We start from the raw sequence: 13,456 nt of genomic DNA on the forward strand, positions 1-13,456 counted from the left end.
GATCGGGATCAGGGGGCAGATCCAGGAGTTCCTCTTCCACTCTCTCTAGCATGGTGGGATATGGTGTTATTTGGACAATTTAGTTGGTTTCACATTTGTTTATTCATGGATCTCGATCAGAGATGTTTAGGGAACTGCTTTCTATGAGTTTGTGGAATAGGTGAAGGTATGTGCTCTGCCCAGTGCCATGATGTAATAATATGCTAAATGTACATAAAACCACATTATATTTAATAAAAACGTTTGATACTTTCATCTGTATTAATTCATTATAGGTCACATTTTTATGTAGTAACTATTACTGTCGAGTAAATATATAAAAAAGATGATCCACACTAGCAGTATCAAGTAGCATAAAATGGAAATATTAAAGTAAAGTACAAAAAACTCCCATTTAAAAGTTCTTAAGAATCTAATATTTAGTTACTTTCCACCACTGCAAAGTAGGAGACCAATCTTTTGATAAAAGAACAAAAGTCATATATTCATTGCCTGTGACTAAGTAGTAGAAATACATTTTGCAGTAATCAGAAACATGCTAAACAGGGAGATACTGTCCAGCTCCTTCAGTGTGAAGTTCAGAGTGAGACGCAGCCCTGCCTCTCCCCCACCCCTGTTGATAAGAAGTGCTCCACCTGTCTCGGGACCCGCCCTGTGACCGGGGAGGCAGGTGAAATGTGGCCCAGCAGGTCTGATGAGAGAACTGAATGAGTCAGGGAGAGTCGAGAGTCAGGCAGAGAGCTCGCTGAGTGACTGACAAGCCTGTCAGCCCAGTGGATTAGATGAGCAGTCTGCTTGGAATCAAGACAATGGCATTTTTGTGTTTGTTTTGCTGAGTGTGGGTCTGGATTGTACCTCAGGGTCCTGTGGACTCCCACCACCAAAGCTACACCAACAGCACTCCCAGGCACTTCCAGCACCACCAGCAGCAGCAGCAGGTTAGACAGAGTGGAATTTCCCTCCTCTCTCCCCCGGCTGGGGCTGGGGGCATATGGTCGCTCTCAGACTTTGAGCAGGACACAGGAAGGAGAGTGAGAGGAGAGGAAGGGTGGGAGGAGGGCTGGACAGGGGGAGAGTAAGAGAAGTGAGGAGTGGACAGAAGAGGAGACATGCTTCGCTACGGTTCAGGACGAAATGTTTCCACCACCACAACAGAGGAATCTCCCGACTCGGAGGTAAGAAGCAGTCCCAGAGAAGTCAGGACACTGAAACTCTCCCTGGGTCTCTCTCTTTCTCCTCCTCTGTGTTTTGAAAACAGTTCAGTGGTTCACCCCCCTCCTCCTCCTCCGTTTGTCCCCTGTTGTACCGACTCTGTGGATTTTCTCATCTGTAAACTGTGAGACAATATTTTCTGTGCCCTGATCCTGTGAAAGTTCATGTTTGTTATGGGATGTGTTCACTAACAGGAGCGTGTAATGGGAGCTGAGTGTGCAGGAGGCCGTCATGTTTATTTGAACAGCTCTCTCATAAAACCGGCCTTTGTACTTTCAAGTTACCCCCATTGTTTGTAAATGAAGACAGAATCTGTTCATATTTCTAAACTGGGAAGGATATGAGGAGTATAATGCAGTCATTCTAAATAATGTCTTGAGATGAGATATTTCCAAATACATAACTGTAAAAGTGTTTTTGCATAGTACAGAACCAAACACGTCTCACCGTTTCCGAGCATTTGCATGAAGTTTGTTTGCAGCTCTGTAACTATTTTCTATAAATAAAACACAATTGTGCTGCACGTTTTTCATAGCAACACATCTCAAAACAAATGTGAATGTGCTCGCATACCATTTATTTGCCTTTTGTGCGTTTGTTGTTCTCAGAGGAGGATCAGACGTCTCAGGTTGACTCTCCATGCGGGAGACAATGGGAGCAACGAGCCAAAAACAACCAACTCAGACACAGTAAGTCACTAATCTCACTCCTCTTGAAACGCTGCTATTAATCAAGCTGCATCCTGCACATAGATCCTGCTCGACAGCTCTCCTCCGATATGTGCACGATTGATGCAGCGAGTTCCACCTTAGGTTGCGTCTTGGTAAACTGAATTCAACTCCACAGACCAGGTGAATTTGTGTGTCTCTCAAAAATAACGCACACATTCATGATACCTGGAAAGAGAGACGGTGCAGCATCAGAGATACATGTGTTTTCGTCATCTGGTGCAGTTACATAATAATGACAGGAGGGCGTGTGTGTGTGTGTGTGTGTGTGAGAGAGAGACAATGCACATACAGCTGTTTCAAATTTACTTCAAAGCTCCTCCATGACTGTGTGTTTTAAATCTATTCCATAGAAAATATATTAAAAAAAAACACCTGACAGTCCAGCTGAAACTGTAAAAACACACTCTGGTAACTTATCAAACAAAGCTCACTGGCTTTTACTCAAAGTCCAGAATATGTCAGACAGTATCCATGTTTGTTGTTCCACATTGTTGCTGTGTGAAATGATAATTATGAGTCCACGCTGCAGGGTGTTTGCTGTAGGTGGCTCTGCCCCGCTCTTTGTTTGTGTTAAGGATCTGTGGTCCACAGGCTGATGCCAGAGTTTCTCAGTGAGAGTGTGAGAACTGGGAGTGATACCGCACTTGTTCTTGGCCCTGAGGAGTTGCTTCTGGTGCTTGCAATAACGCAGGATCCTGACAGATGGATCCTGGTGGCATGTTTTCATGAACCTTGGCCAAGGAGTGTGGTGTTCGTCAAGTTATCTCTCCTCAGATAGCACGCTGTCTTAATCTCTGACAGGGAGGGCGTGCCCACTACTACTGGAACTGATGACAGAGGACAGTCCGGTCAAGTGCGCACACAAAAGTGGAGCGTATTGCATGTGCTCGGCGATGACGTGTACTTCAGTGTGTGTTCAGTCAGGATGCAGCTCTCGGCCCAAAGCAGACAGTGTGTCTCTGACAGTCCCCCCCCCCCCCCCCCATCAGAGGCTGATTTCACAGACAGTCGCCTCAGCTGAAGAGAAAATTAAGAGTTAATGTAAAGTGTAAATAGAAATGTTGCTTTGGAAATGAAAATCGAATGGTAAGAATCGGCCTACGAGGAAAAATACCACTTTGGTACATTTGTGTAGTAACTTTGTTCACGAGAACATGACACCATCAGCTTGTTAGCATGCGTCTTAGAATAAAGAAACCATAGAGTAAAGATGGATGACGCGACTGCTCCACCAAAAGTGAAGCCATAAAACCCCACCTCCACCGTGACAGCAGATGGGACATGGTCTAAGATAAAGAGTCGAAAAACACGTCAAATAAACTGATCTCAGAGATCGTTTCCTTCATGTTAAGTTATTCTCATCACAGTGATGATTGTTCAAGTGAATTTGTTGTGATATAAACAGACTGATGCATCATGATTGACAGCTGACACTGTCTCATGATAGGTCGAGCTTGAGTATCAACAGGATCCTGCTACAGTGGCTCCATCCCCCGATCGTTAAGCATAGAGTAGACTCTGGATCCAAATGTGCAAAATGGCAGCGATGGAATCCAGGATATTTTGGTTTGTGCAAATGCAGCAGAATCAAAGAAACAGCAACTGTGAATGTCACTTTTTAAAACTTCTTGTTTGTTTTATCTGTAAAAAGAGAGAGATAGAGGATTAGACACATAGGGCAGATCCAGACTTTCTCTGTCCCCGTCTTTGTGCTAAGCCAGGACCGCAATCAGCCTTCTCATCTAACTCTCATTCTGCGCTGGGATCTTAAAGTTACAAAATATTTCACATGAAAACATTCACATAGTGATTCAAAATATAACTACAGAAAGGTAGGAAAACACCTTACAGAGGAATTTACAGAGGAATATCAGAGTTTAGTTTTCTGAAGGGGCTCCTGTTATTGCAACTCGTTCAATTCAAATACTCACACAGTGTTTAAACACGATTTTAACAGTCCAATTTGTATTGCATTTATTTTCTCACTGAGTTTCCATTCCGTCTTTAAATACAGATTTAATTATACTTTATATATAGATTTCACTCAAGCCGCTCAATCTGGAATCGTACACATTGGATCTTTAGCGAAGGTCAAACGTAGGTCACTTGGGTTGAAGTAAACAAAAATGGTAAAAGCCGAAGTTAATCAAGGAAGAAGGAAGATGCTGATACATCCTCTGATGGAGATAAGCAGAGAGATTGTGTGTCAGTAGAAACGCTGGTTAACACGGTTCTCAGAAATGACAACGGGCGTGTCCCTGCATCTGAGAGATCAGTGACACAATCCAGCCAGTGACGATGGCCTGGATGAGACGCTCTACGCCATGACACGCAGGAGTGATAGGCACAGCGGCTGCATTTAGATGTTCCTCCTCCTGCAGTATTAGATTTCGTCTGTACAATGGCTCAATGTCTCTTCGATGTGAACACGACTCATCTCAAGGAGCTGCACGAGGGGGTCTTTGTGTTCTGACTGCAAATACAACCCTTGTGTGTTTGTGTTGGAAATCAGGAGCTAATCCAGTCAGTTGTCGCCTTCACAATGAAGTCATTGGACGGAGCAGTTAGTTCATATAAGACACTGAGAAAAGTTTGACAATGCACCGACAGGTGATTATTACAAAGGGACGTCTTTCAGGTGCATCATTCAGGTAGTTGGTGACGGTTATGAACGACTCAAAAGGAACCTTTGTGCTCTTCACACCAAAATTACTATGCTGCAGTTTGCAAGACAAAAACCTGGTCAACATTCTCCCACAGTTTAGTCAAACACTTCAAAATCCAAAGCTGAAGCGAAAGAACGGAGAGCTTTTAAAATTCTGAGCTCTCAGAGAAGCGCGCCGCAGTGTTGTTAAAACTTAAATATGACTGTGGAGAGGGTCCTCCCTCCAATCGGCCGGAACTCACGTCCACATATCAGCGTCTCTCTCTGCAGAATGTCCTCTGTAGATTGAGCGGTGCCGAAATGTGAGGCTCAGCTCAGCCCAGACAACACTGGCGTCTTTGTTCTGGTTTCTCCTCATTCTTATCTCAGAGAGATGTGGAGGCGGACTCCTGTTTCTCTGGTAATAGATCTGAACATTTAGTCTGAGCACAGGCTTTTAAAAGTTCCTGACTATGTGTCTATCTATCCATCTATCTATCTATCTATCTATCTATCTATCTATCTATCTATCTATCTATCTATCTATCTATCTATCTATCTATCCATCCATCCATCCATCCATCCATCCATCCAAAACCAAATCATTCACATACATTTACAGTATACATAACAAATTTATATTACTGCAGGATGGAGGAGGGAAAAACAAACATGCAAAGGAGAAATGAATAATAAGATGAAGAGAACAAACATGAGGGAAACTGTTTGCATGATTTCTGAATCTTTGCTATGTGTAGCACGACAGACTCGAAGACATTATCACGACAAAGGCTTTGCTAATGACAAGGTGTCTGTGCTGTGGAATGCTTCCACAAAATGATGAAGGAGTTTAGAGTCATTTTTTACTTTGTAGCGTCTGCACACGACAACAGTGTTGAATATTTGTTGTTGTTGTTTTGTGTGCAGGCTCAGAGAGAGAAAGACGTCAGTGGCGCCTTGAAGAAGAAGAATGGGCTGATCCAAAGAGGGAGGCCAGCTGGCAGGGAGTCACCTCAGCAGGTAGGCAGCCTCATCCACCACATGAGTAATAGGCCCGACGCCGCGACACAAGTGTGTTTCACTGACATGCCTCTGTAAAACACGACTCGGTGCATGTACTCCCAGACCGTCATTAATAATCGTCTCATAGATATTCAGCATGAACAGATGTTGCCGGAGGTTTTTGAGTTTGAGACTTTAAATATTCATCCTCAGCAGTTCAGGAAAATGTTTGTTTTTGTTCTGAGTGAAAATGAAGAACAGAAAAAAAAAAGATGTCATCCATCATCTGGTCCCTGTTTCTAAAATGTAAATATTTGTTTTTTGTTAGTCTTCTATTGTCCACTAAATGTTTATGTTTTGCGCTGTTTGTTGGAAGTTTTGAATGCAGCCGTGTTAAATAGTTCTAATAGTTCTAATAATAATTCCCTTATTATTTCAAAATAAATCCCTCTGCCTCTGGGAATTTAATTGAAGTATATATTCTTACGGATTAAACTCCTAGGCCAAAGTCATTAATCTGTGTCATGATAATAATTGTAATTTGTTGTTTAGTAATTTCATTGTGTAAAGTGCTGCTCTGCTCCTGTGCTGCCCTGCATCTGTTTCCACCGGTGTCTAGGCTGTCAGAGGCACAATAGGCAGAAACGGCAGCAGCTCGTGTACTGGGTTGCAGAAACATGACACCTTCAATACACCCTGTACTTCTATAAGCTGTTTGTTGCCAACCTCCTGTTTCCTGTGCTCAGTAGCAGTAAGGCTGGAAAGACCTGATCACATTTACATATGCAGGCATGAGCATCCGTTCACAAACACATGATGCGCCTGCAAGTCTGTACAGTAAAAGCATAAACACACAGATACTCAGACACCGTGACAGTCCTGGTGTGGTGGAGGGGTGGCTACAGAAACCTGACCGGTGCTATCCTGTCTCCCTCAGCACCCTGGAGACACGGCCAATGGGGTGCCAGAGTCCTCGACGCAGCATCATGGGCCCAAAGTGTACGGCGTGGTGCAGAGGGCGAGCGCCGACAGACAGCAGGAGGTGATGGCGCGGGAGTGGACGGTCACTCACCTGAACGATGAGATGAAGTACATCAAGGAGGTGAGTGGAGAAGAACACAACAACAACAAGAGCTTAGGCGATGAATCATCGTGTCAGCATCACACCGACAATGCAAGGCTGTGTGGGTTGATGCACTGATCATATTTGTCTGTTTTGTGTGTACACAGGTGAGAGATTCACTGGAGAAGGTGAGAGAGAGGATGTACGGTCAGTTTGGAGGAATGCAGCAATCCATGCAGAAGCTTTCACAGGAAATCAGGGTAATGAGTAACACAGCATCATAACAACCCATAACGCCCTCATCAGATTCTCTCTGTCTGTGAGCTGTGAATAAATCTGCATCATTTGTTTGTGCAGTCTGCAAACTCACATCGCAGGAGTCTGGAGTCAGAGGTGAGGGTCCGGACGGAGGCCATGGACAGCTTCGATCAGATGAACAGCTCCCTCATCACTGACAACATCAGCCTGCAGGTAACAAATCAATGTTGCTGAGCCGGTGAAGACTTGCTGGATCACGGCTGCCTTCCATCACCGATGGTTTGGCTTGATGAGTAAAAGAAGTCTCCTTTGCAGAAATCCGTTCTGGAGAACTGTCAGAGCCGACTGGACACCAGAGAGGAGGTGAAGAGCTTGCGGATCAACTGTGAGAAAACACAAGAGAAGCTCAGGGACAAAGAGAGGGAGCTGGCCGCTGCGCAGGTGGAAAACCAGACTCTGAGGCTGCAGGTCAGAATGAGGACACACTCACTCGTTCACACAAACACACACATGCATTCACAAACTGCTCCAGTGAATACTCAAATGACCTGTGACAAAATGGTCCGATGAGTCAGTAACAGTGGAAAAGTGTAGCTACTAGATAATGGGAAATGATTACTCGTCACATGTAGAAACTAGACTCAGTACTTATTTTTTCAGAAATATAAGTACATACCTTTATATTATCTATTATTATCAATAACTAGAATTGCACTCAGTTGGGTTAATATCTCCACTAAGGTCCAACAGTCCCATTCGATCAAACAAGCTGCACCAATTGTCCATAAATCAATATGACATCAACTAAAAGACTTGGTAATGTGCACAGAAGACATTGCAATGGGAATGCTAACAGAAAGGCTGGCTCACGATATGCCTAGACCTGAGTAAAGAGTATACATCTATACTATATACAGTGTGACCTCATTCATGTATTCACATATTAATAATATCACTTAATCCTGAATTCTGCAGACAAAGGAAAAATACTTTGCCTGAAATGAGACAAACAAGTCAATGAATCAATCAGATGCAGAGCTTTGATAAACTCAGAGTGTGAGACAACCAGCTGAAAACTCACTGAAGTCCAGCTGCCTAATTCATCATTATACATTATTATATTTGTTAAAACCTGGACTGAATGATTGTGCACATTCCCACCATTTCACCACCTGACTCATTGTCATCCTCCTGATACAGATGCAGCCAGAAAACCAATGATATATTTTTTGAATTGCTTCATATTTCAACACACACATGCAAGCACAATTGATTTTGTTTCATATTTAAAGAAGAGAGCTAGAGAGACAGGAGCTGGAGAGGTCGGAGTAGTGGAGAAAGCTGTTTGTGTTGATCCAGCAGATCCTCGCACTGCGGTACAGCAGCACATCAGCTGCATCTGCTCTACTGTTCTACCGTCGACGTGACACGATCAGCCGAGCTCAGTCTTATTTCTGCTGCGCTGTGAACCATCCAGGTGGAGTCTTCGCAGGAGGCCAACGTTCAGGCGCTGCAGGAGCTCTCCGAGAAGCTGCAGAGGGAGTACGATGAGAAGCTTCTGGAAGAACAACGGAGGCACAGGGAGGAGATTGAAAACCTACAGGTCTGCATTCTTGACTCCTCATGTCATAGGAGCGCATCAGTTTCAATGCCGATAGAAACCAGAACTTACTGTTTGCGTCATAAGAACAGGTTAGATGTGGAGTAACCACTCAAGATGTTTTATAGATTTTTACACATTTTACAGAGATAGAGTCAAATAAAAAATCACTTCAAAGTAAGATAAATGACTAATCTAAAATATATTACTGTTCACAAAGGCGCAACTGGATGAGTACATCAGGCGACTGGAGGACGCAGAGAGGCACATCAGGACTGCAGAGGCCACGATCAGTGAGAGGGACCAGAGGATCATTGAGCTGGAGCGTCTGCTGGACTGTATGAGCAAGGTACGATTCAACGGGACAAATGAGAAATCATTCTTCAGAATAGGAAGAGGAAGGGTCTTGGTTGGAATCTCAGCTGGGGTAGATCTGTCTGTGTGGAGTTTGCACGTTTGCGAAAGTTTGGTCCAGATGTTCCTGCTTGAAATGAAATGTTTAGAAAAGAATATGTGGATTTAGAATGTTAAGTTGTTTGGAGAATCGTGATTCGTTTCCTCACAACAACAACAAAGAGAAACTGAATCATCCTCTCCACAGGAAAAGAGTCAACTCAACAAGAAGCTTCAGGAGTGTGAACAGCGCCTCCGCCTGGTGGAGCTGAAAGACACAACTGACTCGACTGCGTCCAAGAGGTACAAATTAAACTCAAGGAACAAACAATGAATAAGCTTTATCGTTTGTGGGCTGTCAATCATATGATATTTCTCAGTCAGTGACGTTTGCTCACTTGTCATGGTGTTGTATATTAAGCTCTTCATCTTCAAGTTGAGAAGTTTGTTTGGTCAAACCGTTATTTCAAAAGTCGAGAATAAACTTCCATTATAAGAGGCTGCAGATGCACCAGGGTGCTGTAGTTCCTTTTTTCCTCCTGAAGTTTTTCATTACCTAATCTGAGAAGTATCTGACTTGGCTGCACATTTCTGTGAAACACAAAAAGAACCCCTCCCTGTCCTGAGCTCATCCCGTCTGTGGGACTAACTGGTCGCTGCTCGTGTTCAGGTCCAAAGAGCTGCAGGACGAAGCAGGGGATCTCCGAGAGAGAATCAAACACTTGAACGACATGGTGTTCTGCCAGCAGAGGAAAGTCAAAGGAATGATCGAGGAGGTGAGGAGGGTTTGTTTTTCTTCTGTTCTGCTGTGTGATTTGATGATCAGTGCGGATATTAACATTAGCTGAAGCAGGAGATCATTTACTAAAGCAACAGAGTGCAGATGAAGTCAGTGTGCAGCAGGAATGTGTTTAACTTCAGGCCTCAGAGTCGACAAAAGCTGAATGCGAGTCGCTATGAATTTCTATTGGGCATATTGTTTATCAACTGTGAGAAATTACTTGTTTAAAGCACACATTTACAATAAGAACTTAATAATTAATAAATATTAAGTTTGGTTTAAATTGAGCTTTTATTTCCATTATTGTTCTGCCTATAATTTCTCTGTAATTTGCACCAAGTTGTTTCAAATTACTGCTTAATTTCTCCTGGTTATTTGGATAAGCACCAAATTTCACAAACTAAATATCTAACAATGTTAAAGAAGGTTTAAACTGCCAACGCTCCATATAAGGTCACAGCAATGTATTGAATTAGCAGAGATGAGATCTGCCTGAAAACACCCTAACCCTTCTTGAATTTGTGAAGGTTCAAACTCTGCGAGCTCAAGTCGCCCAGAAGGACATGTTCATCTCCGAGCTTCTGGACAGGATAGCAATAGTGGAGTGTGAGGTAAGAGGTCATTGGTGTGTTCACTGCGTGATCACTGCGTGTTGTGATTTTGGTGTGGTGTGGTTATCTAATGCATGGCTACAGAGGATTTGCCTGGGTTGCTACAAGCGCTGGATGTCCTGAACATTCAGCAGCGTCTGTGTGTTTTGCTCACGCCACTGCACCTATCAATTCCCTGCAGGCCCTTGCATGTGTCTGACCTGACAGTGTTGTTTCCTTTCTTTTCTTTTCCTAGAATAATGAGTTAGAAGACAAGCTGAAGTATTTTATGTCCACACAGAATAGGCCTCGAGAGGCTTTGGAAACCAGGGAGATCGGAGTAGGCTGCGATCTGCTCCCCAGGTAAGACGCCCACATGCTGGAGAAACATGTGTCGTAGCTTCAGGTTGTATTTAGTTGGTTTGTTTGGTTTGGTGGTGATTTCTCACCCTGATGTCTGACTGTGCATCTGCAGACGTGAAGTACAGAGTCATGACACGCTCCAACCGACTCATCTCCATCCCAATCAACTCCCACCCCTCGCTCTGCCGCCGCCATCAATGAAACCTCCATCAGCCACAAACCCCTTATTACCCTCACAACCTCTGTCACCAACACAACCTCTGTCACCCTTCCAACCTCTGTCACCAACACAACCTCTGTCACCAACACAACCTCTGTCACCCACACAACCTCTGTCACCCACACAACCTCTGTCACCCACAAAACCGCAGTCGCCATTCCACCCTCTCTCACCAACACAACCTCTGTCACCCTTTCAACCTCTCTCACCCTCACAACCTCTGTCACCCACACAACCTCTGTCGCCCACACAGCTTCCACCCCCCCTCCAGCCCTCATCCTCAACACAACCTCTGCCCTCCACGCAACCTTTACCCCCTCCACCTCCCCTTCAGCATCCATCGTTATATCTGACAATGCCCTCCCGACCGAGGACGTTCAGGCCTAGTAACCCTCCGCCCAGCAGGCTGGAGTCTAGTTTACTGAGATACACTCCTGTCGAATACAGCCGCACCCTGGTGTCCTCCCCCCCGGCGCAGAGTGGGACGTACCCCTACAACCGCCCAGCTGAGCCTGAGACGCCGGTGAGCCCCGGGAGAGACGAGGTGGACGCTGCAACGAACCCAGACGCAAGCTCCAGTCCGGAGCAATCCACTTCCTCCCAGCCGTCTCCTAGAGCTCGATCGAGAGCATCTGGAGTTTATACACCGTTCATGAGACTGATGGAAATCACAGCAAATATAAAAATAGAACCATCTTAAAGCAATAGTAATATTTATATAGGTTTTGGGAAATACACTTTACCTCTTGCTTCGCTGAGTTACATAAGAAGATTGAGACCACTCCTGTTTTTATACTACCGATGATGCAGTAAATTAGCTTAGCTTAGCAATAATGCTGAAGAAAAGGAAAACAGCTGCAGCTATGTTCTCACTACAGGCTCAACTGGACTAAATCACAGTTTTTTTGTTCATATATGATGCATGGCAGTTTTTCACGACGGTCATATTAATCGGTTAGTTCACGACAGAGGCCAGTTCACATTGAAGTCTGATCCCGGCCACATTATTTTTGTCCACATTTTAGAAATAAAAAGAACTTCTAAACAAACAACACTATCCGAGAAATTAATCCAAATTGAGCACCAAGACCTGCAGTGTGAACGTGGCCAGAATCTGCCCTCCAGCATCTTGAAAGCTGATTGGAGGCAGTGAAGTGTAAAGTTATCAGTTAAACAGGAGTTATCTCTGTTGCCATTGCTCTCAACCAATAATTAGTCCTCATCAAACAGTATGTCTATGAATTAAAAACTATGTTGTTGAGATTTAGACCTGTTTTGGATACGTCTGGACAGAGATTTGTCAAATCAGTACATTATGAACATGTCCATTAAATATGTTTATGTTTAACACTAAGCAAACTGCAGTTACACATATGAACGTGGTACTGATCCTCTCTTCTATTCCTCAGCAAAGAAAGATAATAAGTTTAACTTTTAAAATGTTAAACTATTCCCTTAAAGCTGAGTTGGCTTCGGACTGATAGTTTTAAATGTCTTGTGACCACTGATCTCACTTTTACCAGTAAGAAGCTGACACATTAATGAGTTATACTGTGTAGAATAGGAATCTGGTCGATAATGAAAAGTCTGTATTTTCTATTAAATTCTGATTCTCTGTGTGCACATAGCACTATTAATTGTGATACATGTTGAAGGGTGTAAATAATCGAATGCTCTGTAAAAAAAACTTTTTGTAAATAACATATTGAAGGATTATGATTTTTTTGTTTACATTGAACGTAGCCTACGTATATGAAGGTTATTTAGTGTATTATCATATCATTTTTTATTGGGTCTGTACAAATTAAATGAATCTTATTTTGTTACTGTCACATTATGTACATTATATTTATTAACATGCTTCATGCCTTTGTGAGCAGCTGTTATCTGATACTGGTGGTGGAGATGAATCTCAACAGGGTAATATAATAACAACGATAATAACTGTACATTTATGTGGTGATGACAAAACTAAATGTATTTACCGTGATGGGGTGACTGCCATTTGTGAGCCGCTGGCACACGTGTTATCCAGCTGTTGTCTGCACTGCCACGACTGTGATAGGAAAATACATCATGATGTGCCTTTACCTTAATGCTACATATCAAACTGCAACTAATGAGATGAGGCCAGCAGAGGGTTGGCTAATAAAGACTTTACTGTACAGGTATCCTGACTGTGACTGTGTCAATGGACGCCAACACGCAGCCATATATTAACAGATGTCTGAAGCCATGTCGCCTCTATGACTGCCTCATTTTTCAGTGATCTGGGTTGATCTGACGGAAATAGTTGTGACTAGTGAGAAACACGAAAGCCTTTTTTTTATTGGTTTGTAGAACTCGCATCCTGGATGTTTAAACTTTACACTCAAGATAAATTCTCAGTAAATGTGCAGAAACAAAAATCCACTCATTCTATTGCCCTTTCCTATTCCTATTGTTTATGCAGTTCACAGGAAATGATGTACAAAGGCCTCACAATGGAAATCTGTAGTTGTATAGTGCCAAATCACAACATAGTAAAGGCCAGACCTTACAACACAAAGAAAGCCAACACGTTATTTTAACAGGAACAAACCTCTGGCAGAACCCGACT

At 43.3% G+C, this 13,456-nt stretch overlaps 1 protein-coding gene across 5 annotated transcripts; it reads left to right on the plus strand.

Annotated features, from left to right (window-relative positions):
• The first annotated feature begins 692 nt into the window (after nt 1-692).
• On the plus strand, nt 693-13,028 carry myzap (myocardial zonula adherens protein). 5 transcript variants are annotated; one of them, XM_062385460.1, is made up of 14 exons: nt 693-1,175; nt 1,821-1,901; nt 5,515-5,607; nt 6,527-6,691; nt 6,820-6,912; nt 7,010-7,123; nt 7,214-7,378; nt 8,388-8,513; nt 8,731-8,859; nt 9,112-9,206; nt 9,574-9,679; nt 10,212-10,295; nt 10,576-10,637; nt 11,305-13,028. In XM_062385460.1, exons 1-14 carry the CDS (start codon nt 1,110-1,112, stop codon nt 11,555-11,557), a joined length of 1,632 nt encoding a protein of 543 aa, XP_062241444.1. In that variant the 5' UTR covers nt 693-1,109; the 3' UTR covers nt 11,558-13,028. The 5 variants fall into 5 exon arrangements, with proteins under 5 accessions (XP_062241444.1, XP_062241433.1, XP_062241423.1 ...); XM_062385449.1 differs by having other exon boundaries at nt 694-1,175; nt 10,531-10,637; XM_062385439.1 differs by having other exon boundaries at nt 694-1,175; nt 10,750-13,028.
• The last annotated feature ends 428 nt before the right edge of the window (nt 13,029-13,456 follow it).

This window comes from Platichthys flesus, chromosome 1 (genome assembly GCF_949316205.1).
Source record: "Platichthys flesus chromosome 1, fPlaFle2.1, whole genome shotgun sequence".
NCBI classification, from domain to species: domain Eukaryota; kingdom Metazoa; phylum Chordata; class Actinopteri; order Pleuronectiformes; family Pleuronectidae; genus Platichthys; species Platichthys flesus.